This window comes from Mus musculus, chromosome 5, assembly GCF_000001635.26.
Source record: "Mus musculus strain C57BL/6J chromosome 5, GRCm38.p6 C57BL/6J".
Classification (NCBI taxonomy): Eukaryota; Metazoa; Chordata; class Mammalia; order Rodentia; family Muridae; genus Mus; species Mus musculus.
The window spans coordinates 35022138-35041126 of record NC_000071.6 but is presented as its reverse complement, the minus strand read 5'-3'; the positions used below and the strand labels follow the sequence as shown (position 1 = coordinate 35041126).

Sequence of the window (18989 nt, the reverse complement as noted above, 5' to 3'; positions counted from 1 at the left end):
ACCCATTGCCACATAACAACTCAAGAGAGGTAAGGGTTGCTCCCTGGACCAAGTGCTGTGACCAGTGCCTGAGAACAGTAACTCTCTTTGCTGGTTTGTCTACTTGTCCTAAGCCTGGGGTACTCAGGACCCCCAGAATTCTATCCTTACCAGACAGCCTGGGTACCAGCAGCCCCCCAGTAAGCTTTCCCAGTCTGGTTACCTGTGGGCATAGCCTGCATGCCTTCAGTTGGGCAGGCTATACACAGAGCTTCCCTGTGGCTCCAGGCAGGCACTGGGGGCCCTAGGCAAACTGGAGTGGCCACCTCATACCCATAGCTCTAGCTGTCTTCTTGGGATCTCTCCAATTCCTGAGGGAGGGGGACAGGGCCAGTGGCAGGAAGGCTCCACTGGGCACAGTGGGTACAGTGGGCAGGAATGAGATCACAGTGACCCCCACCATAAATCTCAACCAAGCCCCGCCCTCACCAATGGCCAAACAGCACCCAAGCTTGCCAAAGTAGGTGCTAGAAGCATGGTGGGGCATGATGGGTACCAAAGGCATGGTGGTTCATGGCCAAGTGCGGGTATACAGTGGTGTCTGAGCATTGTGGTACTGAGGAAACAGTGGTGCTGGCGCACAGTGGGTACCAGGCAGATGCTATGAGTGCTAGGACATTGCGGGTGTTGGGAAATGTTGCTGCTGGGATGTGCATGATGAGGTGCCTCAGAGAAGACGCTCTCTGAGAAACCTTTCAGCCAGTCCATCTTCAATTCCAGGGAGAGATGTAAGATTAGCAGCTTGGCAGTTGGGCCATCAGTGTTGGGGCCTCTGCTCAGGCATCCTGGGCTTGTGACAGTGTGTCTTACAGGCTCAGCCCAGCACCACCCTGTGGTCCTTCCCCTCCTGCTTCTCACTGATGTCCTGCCATATCAGGACTTCTCATTCTATAGCCAGATTCACTCTGGTCTCAGCCTCAGACACACTGGCTCTTGCCTCCCTATAGAACTTATCTACAGTCAGGTTTTAGTTCAGATGTCCCCTCTCTAGAAGCCCCCTGGGTCACCTGAGTGAGACTAGGGAGAGGGGCAGGGCCAGTGGCAGGAAGGCTCCACTGGGCACAGTGGGTACAGTGGGCAGGGATGAGACCACAGTGACCTCACCATAAATCTCAACCAAGCCCCACCCTCACCAATGGCCAACCTCAGAGAAGACAGAAGACACAGATGTCCAAAAACCCCAGGTCATCTGCAAGGGACAATATGAATGGACAATGTTGGGGTGTGGCTGGCCTCAGTATCCAAGATGGTCATAGAGCCCATACATCTGAGGATGGGAGGCGATCCCATCCTTTAGCTCCCAAGCACCAAGCTATCTCTGTGCAGCCACCCTTGTCCAGGAACCATTTCCTCTCTGGAAGTCTTTCTTCCTAGGGCCATCTGCAGGGGTAAGGGCTCCAAGAGGATGGCATGTGACATCGGCACTCAGCACAATGCAGTACATGGCAGGTCTTCAGAAGCATTTTATTGGGCAAAGTCTGAACACCAAGGCGGGCTGCTATAGAGGTGTCTAACCCAGCCCCTGGGATGAAGTTGTCCCCTCACTTCCTAGTTTGGCTCCTGGCTTCCTATTGGGGCCGAGGTGGCTCTTGGCTCTTCCCAGGCTCCTGCCGTCTCAGAGTCATGAGCTCCTCAAACATCCATATAAGCATGGGAGTCAGTACATGGAGCAGTAGGAATTGCAGGTCCAGCATAGCTTCAAACAAAGGTGGCATGGTGTGTGCTGGTCTTGGGCTTTGTGGGCTCACCTGGGATGGTGCTCAGGCCAGGACCATTTGGTAAGGAGGGTCCATTGGCTTTTACCCTCCTTGGACCCAGCTGTACCCCGAGAATGCTGCCTCCCCACCCAGGAGACACACCCGAAACGAGGTCCACATCGATGATCCTGTTGACCGGGAGGCCTCCGCTGACTCGGGCCCCGCCCCCTGTCATGGGGAGAAGAGAAGCTGTCACCTGCTTGCCTCAGCCCTGGGTTGCCGAAACCCACCCCAGCATCCCTGCACAGACACCAAATCCACTCCAGACAAGGTGATCTCCAGCCATAGGCCATGGACCTGGATAGGAAGGCTGGGGAGGTCAGAGGGCCAACCGTCCACCCATTCGGGCCAGCCATCATGCCTAGCAGGGGCTTCCACAGACAATTCTCCTCTAACTGGTTACCTCATGATGAGTGGCTCTGACAGCTGGCAGTGCCACAGTCTAGCTGGGAGGTTCATGAATCTCAGGCTTTTGTGATGTGATGAATAAGGGACCCAGGGCTCTGAGGATGGGAGAGCCCTAGGCAGCCCTCAGACACACTGTAGGGAAGTCACTGGATTTCCCTGCACCTGTACACGGGTACCCTAGCTTCATCTGTCAGACTGCTCAGGGGTCTCACACAATAGGGGGGCTTCTCACCAGATGTTGGGCCTTGCAGCCTCCTCTGCCCACCTACCACATGGACACTACTGTGTCCATGTTGTTCCCTTTGGGTCGGGCATCCTCCCCAAGTCCTTTGTGGCTAGCCCTCCTCATCTTCCTGGGTGATAGCTAGACTTCTCTCTGGCAGGCTTGCAGTGAGGATACTGGACTCCAGGCTAGGGCTGATAGCAGGGAGGGATGGGTCCATCCAGTGTGGCACTGGTGTGGCCAGGAGGGCTCAGGATAACCCAAAGGGGTAGATGCACCCTATAACAGACACGGCTTACCACTAACAGTGAACATTTTGCTCCCTTTGCAGTGCCAAGTCCTCTAACAGATACAAGGATTGGGGGTCTGTTATGGCCCAGTTTTTTTTGTGGACCCCAAGACTCCTTGTATCCCACCTTACCCTTGGTGCAAGCTTCCAGAAGTAGCTTCCACCTCATGTAGCGAGTTCAGGCTTGAACACAGAGGTATAATGTCTCTGCTGAGAGTCCCCAGCTCATCATGTGACAAGTCCCAGGGCACAGGAAGAGGCTCATCCACCTCAGATGCTATCAGTATCAGGGTGCCCAGTGTAGTTAAGACTGGAACTCTCTCCCAGCCTGCTAGTGCCTGCTGGGATCCACAACCTATCCTGCTTGTCATCAAACCTCAATGACTCCAAATGCATGGCATCAAGACGGTTATGTGTTAAAGAGACAGGGATCCGACTCCAACACTGGACACTACTGGGGCATTTATGTAGAATGCCAGCAGGTCCTCAAAGAAGCAGCGACTCCCCACAGGTACAGGAGACCAGCAGTCCCCTCCAGCCCGGGATGCTCACTCAGGAAGAGGCTCCAACCTCAAGCAACCCTTTGTGCCCAGAAGGGAACAGGACAGATTTGGGGGGGGATCAAGGAAATGCACCTCACAAGGAGTGGCCCCCTTATACTTCCTGCCTGCTCAGCCTAGACTTGCTCTGAGAATGTGGCAAGTCTCAGCCAGTGACTCAGACACCAACCATTCAGGACCAGCCTGCCCTCCAAGGCTCCACAGAACTCTCTAGGCTGGGAGTAATGAGTGACCCCACTGGTTTTCAGGAGCCACTGGGCAGGGCCAGTCTGGGTCAGCACAGCCCACACCACACCTCTGGGCACAAGTTCCCTCAGGCTCTCATTACTCTCAGGCACCCAGGCAAGGCCATGCCAGCATCTCATTTCCTGCCCTCTGGGCCACTTCTTCACAATGGCCTTTGGCTAACCTGTCCTATTGGGACACTCAGTTCCCCTGCAGGGTCTTTGCCAGAGCCCCAAAGGCTAGGGACTACCTAAGCTACTCTCTGGGAGCCTGAAGCTTTCCAGTCGGCACTGGTGGCATTTGCCATTCCCAAGCCTCTCATTTACTTGTGGACATTCTCTGCCCAGCTGCTGCTGCCTGCTCTGGCCATGCCTACCTCCATGCCCATCCTTAAGGGTCCATGGCACACAGCAGAGTAAGGGTGAGCCCCTAAGGTAAGCCCATTCTCAGGGTCCAGCCCTAGTCGCCTGTCCCTCTTCCCCTTCTATCTCCACAGGGCAGGGATACTGCCCTGAGCTATGTCCCTATTCTCTTAGGACTGTGTGCACCATCTTAGGACCTCCTGCCAAGGCCCCCAAGTGCTCCTAGAAAGAAAGAGACACAAGACCCAGGCACAGGTGAACCATGAACACAGGAAAACCTAGAAAGAAAGAACAGAGAAGACTGGGGCTAGGGCCCCGTCCTGGCCATTCCTCGTGTTTCTGCCCACAGGGGCCTGCTAATCCCTGGCTCCTCACAGGAGAGAATTAGCCTTGCTTCTGGCTCATGACCCCCGGTCTAGCTCAGGGTCTAGCTGGGCTAGATTACAGTGGCTTTCTCTACAAACACATCCTGGGCTTTGGGGTCATGCTCGTCTATGGCTGGGGTGGTACAAGGTACAGTAGTGGACAGAAGTGGGGGAGTCCAGAGGATGGCGTCTAGCAAGGCTAGCATGTTGGGGTAGCGACATTCAAGAAATCAGCAAGGTAAGGGAAGGCCAGTGCTGGATGGGGTGGGGTGGAGCAGATCAGGAGGAGAAGGGGGCAGAAGTGAGCCCAGCTGGAAGGTGAGGCCATTGTAACTCAGGCCTGGAGTAGCACAGCAGGTACTGGGGTGGTACAAGGTACAGTAGTGGACAGAAGTGGGGGAGTCCAGAGGATGGCGTCTAGCAAGGCTAGCATGTTGGGGTAGCGACATTCAAGAAATCAGCAAGGTAAGGGAAGGCCAGTGCTGGATGGGGTGGGGTGGAGCAGATCAGGAGGAGAAGGGGGCAGAAGTGAGCCCAGCTGGAAGGTGAGGCCATTGTAACTCAGGCCTGGAGTAGCACAGCAGGTACAGGATCTTGGGGCAGCAACAGGAACCTGAGATCTACTTGATACTAACCACTGGACAAGGCCAGGAACCAGACGTGCTATGGAGTGGCCCCTGGCAGATGTCTTCCTTGGTAACTTAGCAAACTTGAGAGTGTCAGGCCCAGGGGTGATGTGTTCTGGGCGTGTCTATGCCTCCTGAGGGCTGGGCTTCCAGGAAACGTGTTCCTTAAAGACATGAGAGATGCTCTGGGAACTTGGGGAATAGAACTGGATGGAACTTGCCAAAGAGGAAATGCCTCCTACGAACAGTCTGGATAGAACCTGAGTCCAGCAAGGCTTTGCACCCTCACTCCAAGCTCAGGAAGTGTGACATCATGCAGGACTGGGGAAGCAAGCTCCAGGCTGGGGTGGGCAGATAAGCCTTACAGACAGGCTCTGACCACAGGGCAGCAGTCACGACATCTTTTCCTCCAGGGTGATGAACTGTCACAAGACTCTGTCCCAAGCCTCAGCTACTTCTGGATGGGTAGGCAAGAAGGTGAAGAGCTGCAGTGGGGAACTGAGCTGGTAGCCCCTAGACAGCCACCATGGCACGACAAGACCCTGGATGGCTGTGTGGAGGCCCTTCCATAAGGGATCATGGCTCAGCCTTTTGGTAGCCCTGAAGCTGGTATTTCTTGGGAGCCCCCTTCAGGAACCAGGCCTTCCAGAGCTGGGACAGTTTACTGATCTGTCCTTAGCCAAGACCCTGAGCCTGGCTTCCAGTGGCTGTGCTGTCAAGTGACCAGAGGGCGAGGATGAGGCAAGGCAGAGGTAGGGACCATAGGAGAGCAGGTGGGACAGTGGCACCAACTCTAGCCACCGTAAAGAAAAAGGAAGCTGAAGACCCCAGTCCCTGGGGGGAACCAGACCAGCCTTCCTAAGCACCACACTACTGCTGTTTATGTGCACTCCAGGTGCTGAGTGCTGGGTTGGGGGTGGGGCTCTCGCCATGGTCAGAGTAGGAGACTGCTCTGTGGTTTGCACCTCAGACCCCACCACCACAAGCTCACTTCTGCAAAGCTTCTTTCCTTCCTTAAAACAAAGTGTCTTCAGGAGAGAACTCCACAGCATCTCAGGATGGGAAGCGAGAGATGTACAGCACGGGACCGAGGCTGCTGGCCCACACTGTCACCCTAGCCAGAGGCCCTCTTCAAGCCCCCAGCAAGTTGGCATGCTGGCAAATAGTACTAGAACAGTGGACAGGAATGACTGTCAAAACAACTAACTCACAGCTGTGGTCGACAATTTCCAGGTTTGTTTGCAGGAACTTCCTGCTTGGCCCCCAGGTCCCAGCACCCCCTGTAATGTCCTTGTAAAAGAAAAAAAGAGCATTCTGCCAAGAGGGCCGAGTAGGAAGTTCTCCCAGGCTGGAGACATCATCTGCTTTTCCCTATCATGAAGGAACTTGGGTATTTTGGAATTTCCTCTATTAAGACACAAATATACATGAGATATTTGCATAGAGGCAAGTATCACATACAAACATACATACCCATCCAAGTGTCTAGAAGTCAGTAAACTACATTTTGATGCCTTTCCCGCTGGATCATGGTGCTGAGGTGGCCAACATAGCCCTAAAAACTCTCTCATGGAATTAGTGGAGTAGCTGGAAGGATGTGGGGTCTTTGAACGCTGGCAGCTCTAAGTGGCAGTCAGTTGCCCCCCCCCCTGCTTAGTGTCCAGAAAGGACTCTAACATGGGTACATGAGGGTGCTCCTATAGGCAGCCTGACTCAACAAGGCACTTTCCCACACAGAGAAGCCCTGTGATTGTTGGTACAGAGATACAGACTGGGGTATTTGGAAAGCAAGCTGAATAGTGAAGCCATGCTGGGACCACTGCCCCTAGGAATGGGACAAGTCATTTGCACCTAGAGTCCTCCAGTGAGGCTAGAGATGGGCTGGTAAGAGCCATGACCAATGTGCTACAGCCAACATCCCCCCACTTCCAGTCCCTCTCCTACTGTCACCTCTTCTAGGACAAAGCCCACAGACAATATCCCTGTCTCCTTGGACACCAGAGTCACTTTCTTGATGTCTAGTACAGCCCCTGCTCCACCATTAACACATCCAGGACATACATACCAGCAAAGGCCATACGGCTAGGCACCATACTGGGTGCCACTGTCCATGTGCCCAGTGGGTAAAACTACATAGCCTGGGTCTCCACAGCAGTGACTAACACTCCAGATATGGCACCAATATCTGAGCTGCCAGACAGTGAGAGAGAAGGAGGCTCCACGCCCTCCCCGAGAGGGGAACGGGGCTCAAGGAACCAACCCCAGGACCTCTGTTCTACTCACCTCTTCTGTGGGAGAAGTGCCCAGGCAAGGGTAGGAGGCAGCTGTGGGGAGAAAGATCTGCCAGAAGGCAGAGATGGCAGGGACACGTCTAGTCCCACTTTTAAACCTGTTCCCTTGGAGTTCTTGCCACAAAGCTGTGCATGGCAGGCATGTGAGGGGACTCTGTAAAATGAATGGTCTCCTGAAAGCCAGAATGCCTGGGGCTGAACAGAGGGCCCAGGGTGTAAGCTGCTGCTCTTTCAGAGAACTGGGGTTTGGTTCCAGTACCCAGATGGCAGCTCCCAGCCATTTCTAACTCCAGTTCCAGAGGATATGACACCCTCCTCTGGGCTCTGAGAGCACCACACATGTATGTAGAACACATACAACTATATAGGCAAGACACACACACAAATTTTAAATAATCATTTTTAAAAAGGTTGTTTAAGGTAGATCTACATAATTTCTTTAAAATGGTTAAGATGTAGAAACATGCCTGTACTTCAATCCTAAAGAGAAAACCCACCCTCAAGTGAAGAAGAAAGGAGTTTCCAGCCAGTCCAGTGGTGAGCTCTAGAGTTTATTTCTCTTGGAAGAACAGAGTCAGAACACAGAACTGTAAACAGGCAGCTACAAAGGAGCAGAAAGGAGGGTGTGGCCTGACAGAGGTGCCCAGGCATGCACACAGCGCCACTTCATGGCACCTTGTGCTTCCCCATCGGGTGTATGCCCACTGGGTGGGGCTGTGGAGTCCAGCCCATGGTGTGTGAGAGCACATGAAACATGCATGAGGCCTGAAAAGACCAGGCCCAGGAAGCTGGACCCAGATGGGCGGCCACATTGCCTGCTGCATCACAGCCAAGGCGTCAGACAGGAACAATAAGCAACATGCACTGGAAGGCCCATCACTGTCACTGTGAGGACACTGAACACAGCCGGAGCCCTGTCACCTGTGTGGGATCATGAATGTTTTGGGTGGGACTAGAGTAGCATCCCTAACACTCGGTCACACTGTCCCCATTCACACCCACGGGACTTCATGCTTCCACTAAGAGAAATGCCTGGACGCGCGTGAGGCCAGCCAGTGAGCACTACCGAGTGTGGAGGGCAGTCAGCGAGTCCTGGCTGGACAGAGAGGCTGACGCTGAGAACCTGATCCATGTCAGCACGGGACCCTTGCTGACTGGCTCAAAACAAATACTACTTTTTTCCATCTTGAGGCTAAAACGCTAAAGTGGCAGCAAGCAGGTTTTAAAGGTAAGATCCACACTCAGAGACCTGAGCCTTCACAAGGGGTCACTGGGCGTGGCTCACCATTCCCATGGCACATTCACAGGACCAGCTCAACGTGGAATATCTGTCTGAGCCTCAGTGACCCTCCCTGGGAGACTGAGCCTTGGCTGCCACCTGCTTTCCTTTCAGAAAAGGCAAAGGAGGCCCCACAAATATAAGAGAAGGAGGCCATTCCTCAGGCCATTTCAATCCACAGAATCTGTAGAGCAGGGGCGGCCTGCCTCAGTGTTCCCTTTATTAATCATGGACAGGTCAAAGGTGTAGAGTCAGAACCTGGAGGTACCTGGTCTTGGAGGTCCTGGTGTGTCTTGGGGTGTGGGGGGTGGTGGTAGCAGCGTGCTGTTGGGGCTGCTGATGTCCCCCTCCCCCATCAGGGTCAGATCAGCCACCTGCTCATCCTCCACAGTCTGGATGCCCCCAGCCTCCATTTCTGGTGATAGCCTCCTCCAGGCCTGTGTAGTGCCCTCTTGCACCATGGAGACACAGGAGGGCTTTGTAGGCTTCTCTCCAGGTTGGGTGGTCCCAGGAGGCCCAGGGGTGCTGTGGGCGGAGCCGGGGCTGTGGGCGGAGCCTGGACTGTAGGCTGAGCAGGGGCTCTGGGCTGAGGCAGGGCTGGTAGCTGGGCTGTCGCTGTAGCTCTCCTCTGTCTGAGCTGCTCCCTCCTGGCCATGGCCTGTAACAGCTCTCTTGCTATAGCCCTTGACTGGGGGTGGGCTGGACAGGGCAAGTTCTGAGGAACCAGCAGGTAAGCGAAGAAACTCGGGCAGCACCAGGTCTTCCTTCCTTAGCAGCCCACGCTGGTCATCGGCTCTGTTGCTCTGAGCTTTGGAAATGAGCTCAAAAAACTCTATTGGAGGAAAACCCACAATGACCATATTTGAGAGACTCGCAGATGCATGCATGCCTCCACTGACCACTCTCTCTTGCTAGGGGCGTCTGCTGCCTTGAGCTGCTACTAGCAGCCAACAAGGGTATGAGGCCAACAGTACTACTTTACCCAGAGAACTGAGGCCAATGTCTGGCTACCAATCCCCCTGAAAATCACAGTCAGGCCTGGGCCTGACAACACCCCTCTACTTAGTAGGTGACAAGCTTGCTAGCACTCAGTAGGATGCTTCTAGAACTCTGGTTTATATTTTGTTCATACATGTAGCTCTATGTCCCTGAGCTCAGATGACTCTGAGGTATAAGTGATGGTTGGATAGGGATGACAGAGCTAGGGCCCAGCTGCACTCTAGACCCTCCAGCGGATGGCTCACTGTGGAAGGTGGAGACAAAGTCTTAGCTGGGTGGCACACAGGGGCCTGAGATCCACATAGCTCCCAGGCTCATTGCCTCTGCACAGAAAGTAGTGCTTTGGGGCTAAGGGGAAGGAGGCATGAAGTGGGTTCCCTGACCTACCCGAAGCACCCCAGCCCATGAGCCAGAATGGGCACTGAGGGCTTGGCACCTGCCTGGCTTCCTCATGCCTGCTCTAGAGCCTTTTCGTGCCTCCAGGCTCTGTTTAATGTGGCTCAGTTTTATCATTCACACTTCAGGGATCTGAAGTTTCTCAACTATCCCAATGGCTATCTGTGATCCATAAGGAGTCCAACATCTTCAACCTTAGTGGTTCTTAGAAATGCATACACTTTACACAATTTACAGCCTCCATCTGCTTAGTGATCAGAAAGCCCAAGGGAGACACATCCCACCCTTACAGCCTCCGAGTCCCAAGGACTGCTTATAGAAATCCTGGGTCAGGACAGATCAGGCCTTCCTCCAGCCTCTGTGCTCCACATAGGTCAGCAAATCCACAGCCTTCTCAGGCCAAGGACTCTGCCCTCCTCCCTCACACCTGGCTCCTGCCCCCACCCAAGCTGGGCCCTAGCTCATGTCAGGGTCTGGGGTATGGGAGAAGGGAACTGGCTGAAAGCACAGCTAAGGCTGCTGGTATCCAGTGGGTCTTGTGGCTTTCAGCTCATAATGGGGGTTTTGGTGACGTTATGCCAACAGCATTGGTGCAACAAGGACCAGGCTATGACAGGGCAGAGCAGGTTTAAGGACTGTACTGTGCATTTACTGGAAAACACGGAAGTTTTAAAAAGTACACATACCCTCTGCTTCGTCCAAATTAATTTTCTGATATTTTTTTTTCCCAATCTTTGCAATAGATTCTTCTCTCTTTGAAAGGCGGGGATCCCTAGCACTTTTTCCATTTTCTCCTCTTATTTTAATAGAGTTAGACTTGCCTAGTGTTCTCTCCTCTCCCTGCATCAGAAGGAAAGTCAAGTTCTACTGCATGTCAGCACACGGTAACATATCACTCATCAGTATGGTGAAGGCCCTGGGGGCCCAGACAGCAACAGTGAGTCTAGACGCACTTGGAAAATTAATCCCAATAATGTTTAACATAACAACATTTATGGCTCACCCACCCACTCAGGACAAAAGAAAGCCAAAGGCTGGCAGCAAGATGGAGACTAAAGCCCAGAGGGACACAAGGAGAAATACCCACGGGGGAGGCGAACCATCCTGAGCACAGCCTCAGTCAGCCAGATGGGCGACAACAGGCACAAGGATCCCCGAGAGGTTCACACTACGGGAGTGGGGCAGCGATGGCATGGGGCAGGCATCAGGGGAATTACCATAGCCAAGTGGTTTCTGGGGCTGGAGTTCACAGCTGAGTTTTGTTTGACAGGAGCACCTTTCTGTTTGTCTGTGGACACTAAACACATGAGACAAGCTTATGACCAGAAGCTCACAGTGCCCTCTGGACAATAAACACAATTTGGCATGTTCTGTGAGAGCAAAGGCCCTCTCTTTCCATCCCTTATCTACCATACACACTCAGGCCAGAGCCTAAGCGTCCCGCTGCCCACCTGACACAGCTGGGAGAGGGCAGCAGGGGGGTAAAGTGAGGTCTGTACATTTTCTGGGACATTGGGAAGCCAGATACCATATGCTATACATAATCCTTTAGAATGTGACATTAACTCCTGCCTTTGTCTCTGTCAGAGTGTAACTGGCTCCCGTGGCACTGAGCCTGAAGACCACTGTCAGACCTACTAGAATCCTAGTCCTCAGAACCCTGTAAGTCTGCAGCTTCCCTGAGAGCTCACTTGCCAGCCATGGAGGAAGCTGCTGAGAAGCTGTGCAGATAGCGCTCAGCCTGCCCAGTATCAGGGCCAAGGTGCAACATTTTCTAGAGTGGAGGATGGCCAAGGAAGGGAAAGGCTTTCCTGTAAGGAAGTGAAAACTGGAGTAGCTGTAGCCTAGGCCACAGACTCATATCTGTTAAGTTGCAGTAGGATGTGTGTGCTCCACCCTTGGCCCCAGGGGTTCCATTCACATAAAGCCCTCAGGAGTAATTTGGGCACAAGCCCTGGGGAAATCTAAAGTTATCTGGAATAACTTTATATAAAGAATCTCCACCCAGATCACCCCTCTTCAGCAGCTATTAGGAAGTTCTCTCCCGACCTGGTCAAGTACTCTGGGCTGTGAGACAGAAGTGCCTCTCTCATAGGTGTCCTGTGCTAGTGTCCTCAACAGTATGGGCCTCTGAGGCTTTGGAGGCGTGTGAGGCTTTGACCAGGACTGACCCAGGCCAGGACTGTGGCTGTTGAGGTATTGGGTGGGACAGAGTTGTGTGGTCCACTCAGCCCCGCATGTAAGGACTGGTAGAGGACAGAGTGGCCTGATGCTGAGCCCAGCACCAGGACCTGCTGGACAGGGCCATGCTCGCCAGTGTCTTCACTTCTTGTTTCATCTGGAGAGAAATCTCAGAACAGGGCACTGGATTAAAGGCAGGAGACCCAGAACAGGCCTTTGGTCCCTGCTTTGTACTGACAAAAAGCCTCTAAAGAAAAGAGCACCTTCTAGCACTTTCTGCCACATAGACATCCTGGAGTGGCAGACAGGCACCGCCTGAGAGGAGCTGGGGCTTTCCCCTGCCCCAGCCCTGTTGCCCCTGAGCAAATAAGGGGCAGACTGCCAAGTGAGGGGTCCCACAAAGCTGCCAGCCCCATGCCTGTGGTGTGCTTATATAACAACTACTGGACAACTGAGAAGCAGGCTGGGTGCTGGCACTGGGAATGCAGCCTTACCTTTCCCTCGAGAAGGATCCCTCTCCTCTAGGATGACCCGTTGTCCATCCAGACTTGAGATAGGGGCACCAAGATCCAGGGGCTCCTTCTCCCCGCTCTAGAGGCAGAGATGATGCACTCAATCATTTACCCAGATTGGAACTTTCTGGAATAGTTGTTTTTAATCCAGCCACTGACAGTAAGACTAACCCAGGCTTAATGGAGACTCAATCCAGCTGGCCCCGGGGTCAGGTCACCCAGCCTGGCTGACCTGTGGGAATATGGAACCCTTAGAAGCTGGTGGAGCAGGTCTTTCAAAGGTCACTCAAAGGGGAGGCAGAACGTCCAAGGGCAAACTGGGAAGTCCTGAGCCCCAGAGAAAAGGTCAGTACGCATGTGTCAACACCCAATAACTTCTTCATCCGGCTTCTGCTTGAACACTGCTCATAGTCTCCATGATGGCCAACCTAAAACCACCATGCTGTTCCCTAAACTGCTCTGCTGGGAACCCTAAAGCAGGAAGCCATCTTAGCTCTAGGATGAGTGGCTGGTGCTCTAGATGCTCAGATGCTCTGCCCTCCCTCAGGCAGCCTTGCTCTGCTCTGCCCTTGTGACTACCCCAGCTCTAAAGAGGAGGAGAGGAGAGCATCCACCCTGGGTGCCAGGCTGGGTTGGTCTCTGTAGGCAGGTTTCTGAGCTCCAAACTGGAGCTCACAGTGGGAAGTGGTATTGAGTTACACCTGAAGCTAGTGCCACCTGAAGCTGGAGCCTGTGCATAATTAAGTAGGTGCCTCTAGTTTACTTCAAAGCTTTTAAACAATTCTGAGGACAATTTCTTAAAAATTTAAGAATACTAGAAATCACAGCCCAGTATAGTGATGTATGCCTGCAATCCCAGTACTTGGGAGATATAGGCAAAGGATAAGGAGTTCAAGGGTAGCCTGGGCTACATGAAACCCTGTCTCAAAAATACCAAAACAAGGTAGATGGTAGTGGCACATGCCTTTAATCCCAGTACTGTAAAGGCAGAGGCAGATGTGTCTCTAAGGCCAGCCTGATCTACAGAGAAAGTTCTAGGGCAGCCTACAGTTTCTGTTTCTACCCAGAGAAACCTTGTATCAAAAAACAAACAAATAAAATACCAAAACAGCTTGAGGAAGCTCTGGGAGATGCTATTTCCCAAGTCACTATGAGTCCACACTGCCTCAAGGCCAAAGGCCAGAGCCCCATCCTAGCTACTGGTCCATGGAGACAGGAAGGGACAGGGAAGGCCTGTTGCCCTCTTCCTCAACTTCACCCCCAAGCCCAGTGTGCAAGTGCATGTGAAACTGCCGGTGTGTCAGTGTAGGTGACAGCAGCAGTTACCTGTGCCCTGGCAAACTGCACATCGTGTGCTGGCTGTGCAGTTTGCTTTTCACGCCTGAAACCATGGAGATGCTTCAGGGTGTTTCCTGCTTCGGTTTGGGTCACCGGAAGTAAATACCAACCTTTCCCATAATGAATAATGTGCAAATAAATGAGACAGAGAAAAGAGGAGGTAGAGGCAGGTGCTGTCCCTAACCTAGGGAGGACAGTGACATGAACTGAGATGTAGAGCGGAGATATGAAAGGGTAAGGTGGGGTATAACCCTGGTGGTGGTGCTCAGACTCCAAATGACACTTACCAGTCTCACCAGCAGGCTACCCAGGTCCAGGCCATATTTGGCCACCACGGGCCGCAACACTTCCGTGACTGGCTTGGTGGGCTTGGCCTTGAGTCCCACTGACCGGTTAATCGGAACGAGATCCAGCCTGGAGGTAGGGCAGGGAAATATTCACAAAAGAGCCAGTTCTGGTTTCACCACGTCTCTAGAGTCTCCTTAACAGAACAGGACCCCAGGGATGCAGGCCCCCCTTGGCAGGAGCAGTCCCCTGCATGTGGAAATAAGCCTCAGACACCCTTCTGAGATTTACACCTGGGCCAAGGGCTGTCTGTCTGTTGTCCTCAGTTTTCATGACGGAGGACTGAGCAGTCAGGCCTCTGCCTAGAATCCTCTGGGTAGAGACTCTTGCCTCTTTCTCCACTATGATGGAGGGTTAAGCAGCCCATATGTGGTGCCTTCCCCGTTGCCAAGACTCTGGCGGGGCAATGGCATTCTTTTATGGCCTGACATGGGACAAGTACATGCTCACATTAGAAAGGAATACAAGTCCTGAGGCTCACACTGTGGAGACTTTGGAAATCTCCAGAAACCTGTGTGCGGTTTTCTTACCGAAACAAAGTCCGCTTTTCCAAGCGTAGGTCCCTGGTGGCCAGGATGCTGCTGTCCTGATGCAGCACAAGAGGCTGAGGAACAAAGACACCAGAGTTAATGTGGGAGCACGTGGGCTTGACATGTAACAGCACACAGCTGCGAGAACAAAAGACCAGGGCAAAATTAGCCTGACACCCTCTAGACACTGGGGTGTGCTGCCGTGCACCCACCGACCCCCTGGGAGCCTCCACCTGCAGCTGCTCTGCCTCACGGGTGGTAGTGGTGGTGTCAGGAGTGGAGCACTAACAAGGCAGGAGGAAGGGAGCAGACAGAGCTAGGATACTGGTGGCTCACTCACTCCTGCATGGCACAGTACCTTGTCTCCGCCCACCAGGAAGAGGTCCACAGCAGCCCCATTGATGCCATGCCGTTCACACAATCCAGACAGAATCTCTTTGATGGAGAACCCGGACTTGACAGCAACCACACAGGATGTCCCGTCTGGGAGGTGGACACAGCAATGTTTGGCAGCCTTATCTTTCTCGAGTGCTGAGGTCCTACAGGCCTCTGACTGTAGGGTAGGGAGACAAGTGTCGGTGTCTGGAGGTAAGGGAGTCTCTCAAGGAAGATTCAGACAGCCTAGTCTCATGTGCCCAATAATCTGCCTGTTCCCCATGCAGTTGCACATACACAGAAATTCAGAATCCACCACAGGGCATCCCCTGACCCCAGAGCTGATGGTGTGGTAGGGTTTGGAGGCCAGGGCCAGGGAGAGTAGGGATCTCTCTCAACTATGGTAACTATATGGCTTACAACTGGAGCATGGCTGCTGTCCTGCCAGATGAGACTGCCCAGCATACTACTGTGCTGGGGCCCACCTCAACTCTGGAACCTGAGGCTGTGATGATGAGTTGCCTATAGACCTGCAGGCTGTCCTGACCCTCTGGTTACAGCATTAGATGCCTGTCCTGAGGACACAGACAGACCTGTGAGGCCTTTACAGCCATTTCAGAACTGTTACTGCTTCCCCCATTGTCTGAAAAATTTTTTGTCTTTGCTTGTTATTTCAGAAAATGGGTGGGAGAGGGGGACTAGATGCAGATGGCCCACGGACTCACTGTGGCTCCTCCCATGAAGTGGCTGTAGAAGTGGCAGAGCCAGTTCTCACCCTAGCCTCCTGGTCACCATGGGGAGGAACCTGGGCTGGCCACTGGATGGCGACAAAAACATGATCCTGCTGGCCCCTGAGCCATAAACCTATAGTTCTCTGTGAGCCATGAGGCCAGAGGACTGGAGGCCCAGGTGAGACATCCTCCCCAACCCCCAAGGCACATGACCACCACCCTACTGACACACAAGTACAGGCACTTTATGTTTTCCAAAACTAAGCTGGGGTACTGGGCAGCAGTAGGTAACCAACTCATCATGGCCTTGATAGGGTATTTGGAGAAAGAAGAAATAACCACCTATGTTAATGCTAATTGTTGATGGATAGGTTCAGATGTCACAGTACTGACAACCAACAATGTTTCCTAAAATTCTTATCAGGCAATGGTTGACAGAGTAGCAAGTCTTGAGTTTTACCCAGTTTCCCTCACAGCAGATTAGCAAAGAGCAGGGTAAGCAGGGTGCCTTGAAGAGACCTGCAGGACTCTGCCAGGCTCTTAAGTAGTAGGCGGCCAGCTCCTAGGAGCCCAGGGCAGACACAGACCCTGGAATGTCAGAGTCAACAGGAGGTCTGAGCATCAAGCTGAAGACAAAGCCCTACTTCAAAGCTACTGTGTACTCTTAGTGGGGGTTCAAACAGTTTAACTAAATCAGAACAAAGGCATCTAAGAAATAATCTCAAGGCTAATTTTAACCTTTCCGCAGTACACTTCCCCACCTACTAAACAGTTTTTCCCGCTGCCCTAGGAATCCTGGGCTGGGACCCAGGGCCAGTGTCCAACCCTGGCACACTGTTCATGAACCGAATGCTGGGTGTTTAATGAGCCAGGCTTCACCTACCAGTAAGTCAGCCTACGACCCTTGCAATGAGGGGAGGTGGCCAATGAGGGAAGACTCACCAGGTCTAGGCTCCCCGCAGAAGATACAGAGCCTTGGGACTCCCGACGGCAGAGGCCTCCATTGGCATGAGGGGCATCTTGAAAGAAGGGAATGACCAGGGTGAATCAGAAGCCACCGCATCACATGCCCTCACTCAACCCCTATCTCACCCCTCAGATGGATAGACATAATACAGTAAGGACAGAGAGAAAGCAAAACATGAGAGGCCCTTCCAGGCACCACCTGCTCCACTGGGGTTTAGTCAAACACCTCCCTCACAGCAGAGGTCAAGGGTCAGGGTCACCAAGGAGGTCACCACTGTGGGGGCCCTGTAGGACCTGAGACATTGCCAGGCACTAGAGCAGGGGGCAGTGCTGTGCAGCCCAGGCTCATGTCCCTGGGTGGACATGTCTTATTTGAGCCATGATTTCTATCTCAAAGTGCTATTTTGGGTCTGAAGAAGCCTGTCCCTGTGACCAGCTGGCTACTCATTTTACTAGTAACCCATTTTCCATCTTCTTCCTCACAAATCCCATTCATAGCCAATAGTCCAAGTCATTAATTGTTCTAACCATGATCTAGGCCAGCCTACATACGATGTAAGGGCCTAAACACTGTTTTACCCCAAGTCTGACACTCAGGCTCCTGGATCCAGTGACCTACTCTGAACAAGTACCTTCTCGGGCATCTGTAGACCCTGTACCAGGCAGACAGAGTATCTGAGCTCTGCTGCAGCCCTCTCCAGATGACTGCAAGTCTGCCAGGTATGGGAGGCCTCCATGGGACGCACACCCCATCTCCAAGTCCCCATCCACCAACACAATGGCTGACGCACATGCATTGGCACAGGCAAGAAGCTGTGCCTGGCTACGGGGACAGCACATTTGTGTTTGTTTCTCTTTGCTTGATTCTGTTTTCCAAGTTTCCTACTGAAGCACCTGCAACTTTCATAGCAAGAAGAAAAGGAGCCCAGTCAGCCAGACACGCTGCATCAAGGAGTTTCCAGAAGGTTCTGGAGCAGGCCTGCTTCCTAGGCTGGCTCATCCCCAACTCTGCTGGATTCCCAGGATCTGTGACATTTCTTCATCCCTCCAGATAACTCCGCTGTATCTCTGCCTGCCCACCATGGCCTCTCACGTTACCACAGCAGTCCAGCTCCCGCCCACAACAGCATGGTCTGCATTCACATACCATGGGCATGGTCACCATGGTCCTTCTTCTTCTGGGACCGCCCCGTGCTCCTGCTCCTTGACCAAGAGAAAAAGGCCCCTCTGCGTTTTTTCTCACTATCCTCCTCCCCAACATCTTCATTCAGGGATCGTCCTGATTTTGATTTTCCACTTAACTGTCACCAAATAGAAACATCAGTTAAGACACTAAAGGGGCTCAACACAGAGCTCTATGAGTAAGGATTCTGAGGAATCAGGTAGAATCTTCAGTGGGTCAAGGGCACAGTCCTCTCTTTCACCACCGAGGTAGCCAGGGGTTAGGGGATCAGGAAAGGGTTCAGGAGTATCTGTGTCCTACAGGCCCCACCTTCTGCTGGTGACAGGATGTGTGGTTACAGCCTTACTCTCACCCCCACAAGGGCTAGCCCAGCACCTTTTTTGGTGTGGACACATTGGAGTGGTCAGAGCTGATGCTGTGCTTGGAAGCTGGGCTGCTGGGGACCTGCTGAGAGTCCGGGAGGGTACGTCCCTCCACCTCTGCCAGGACGCATTCTTGGTACAGCTGGGATTTCAGAAAGCGAGTGTAGCTATCAAACTTCATCAGGTTGAAAATCTGTGGAGCAGATGCCATGCAGTATAGTCACAGAAAGAACGGTAACTCCTTAGGTCCTAGGCGGTATAGGAGGTCTGTACCCATGAATGAGTGACATTTTGGAAGGGTGTCATTCCTGCCAACCCTCCCTTGGGCCCCAGGGCACTCAGATGTTAATTAACTCTCCAGGGACCCTTCTGATCCCTGTCAACAGCCTCTCCTTTGTCACTCTTAGTAAGAGCAGAGTCATAGGCATAGGCACAGCCAGAAGGGCAGGCAGACTCAAGACTGTGGCTGCACCCTTAGCAGGCCTTCACTTCCTAGGAACTTGGAAGGCAGTTGTCTCAAGGGTAAGTGAGGCCTGGGGAAGCTCTGCTCTGTTTTAAGCTAATTCCTGCAACCTAGCGGCACAGCAGCTGGCAGGGCTGGGAAGTGTGTTCTGGACGGGTCAGATCACATGCTCTTCCAGAATTAA

The 18989-nt window shown here is 53.0% G+C and overlaps 1 protein-coding gene across 12 annotated transcripts in view; it reads right to left on the bottom strand.

Moving 5' to 3' along the window:
• Nucleotides 1-1484: 1484 nt before the first annotated feature.
• The window catches only part of Rgs12 (regulator of G-protein signaling 12), a 90714-nt gene continuing 73209 nt past the window's right edge, over nt 1485-18989 (bottom strand). For 7 of the 12 annotated variants that reach the window (XM_006504120.3, XM_006504121.3, XM_006504122.3 and 4 more), the window contains 11 exons: nt 18356-18535; nt 17945-18098; nt 16774-16850; nt 15084-15278; nt 14726-14799; nt 14138-14264; nt 12495-12591; nt 11037-11116; nt 10506-10659; nt 8693-9256; nt 1485-1964 (listed from right to left, as the gene is read on the bottom strand). In XM_006504120.3, coding sequence (XP_006504183.1) covers nt 1738-1964; nt 8693-9256; nt 10506-10659; nt 11037-11116; nt 12495-12591; nt 14138-14264; nt 14726-14799; nt 15084-15278; nt 16774-16850; nt 17945-18098; nt 18356-18535 — 1929 coding nt within the window. In that variant the 3' untranslated portion in view covers nt 1485-1737. The other 5 variants (NM_173402.2, NM_001163512.1, XR_003955711.1 and 2 more) reach the window with 4 other exon arrangements.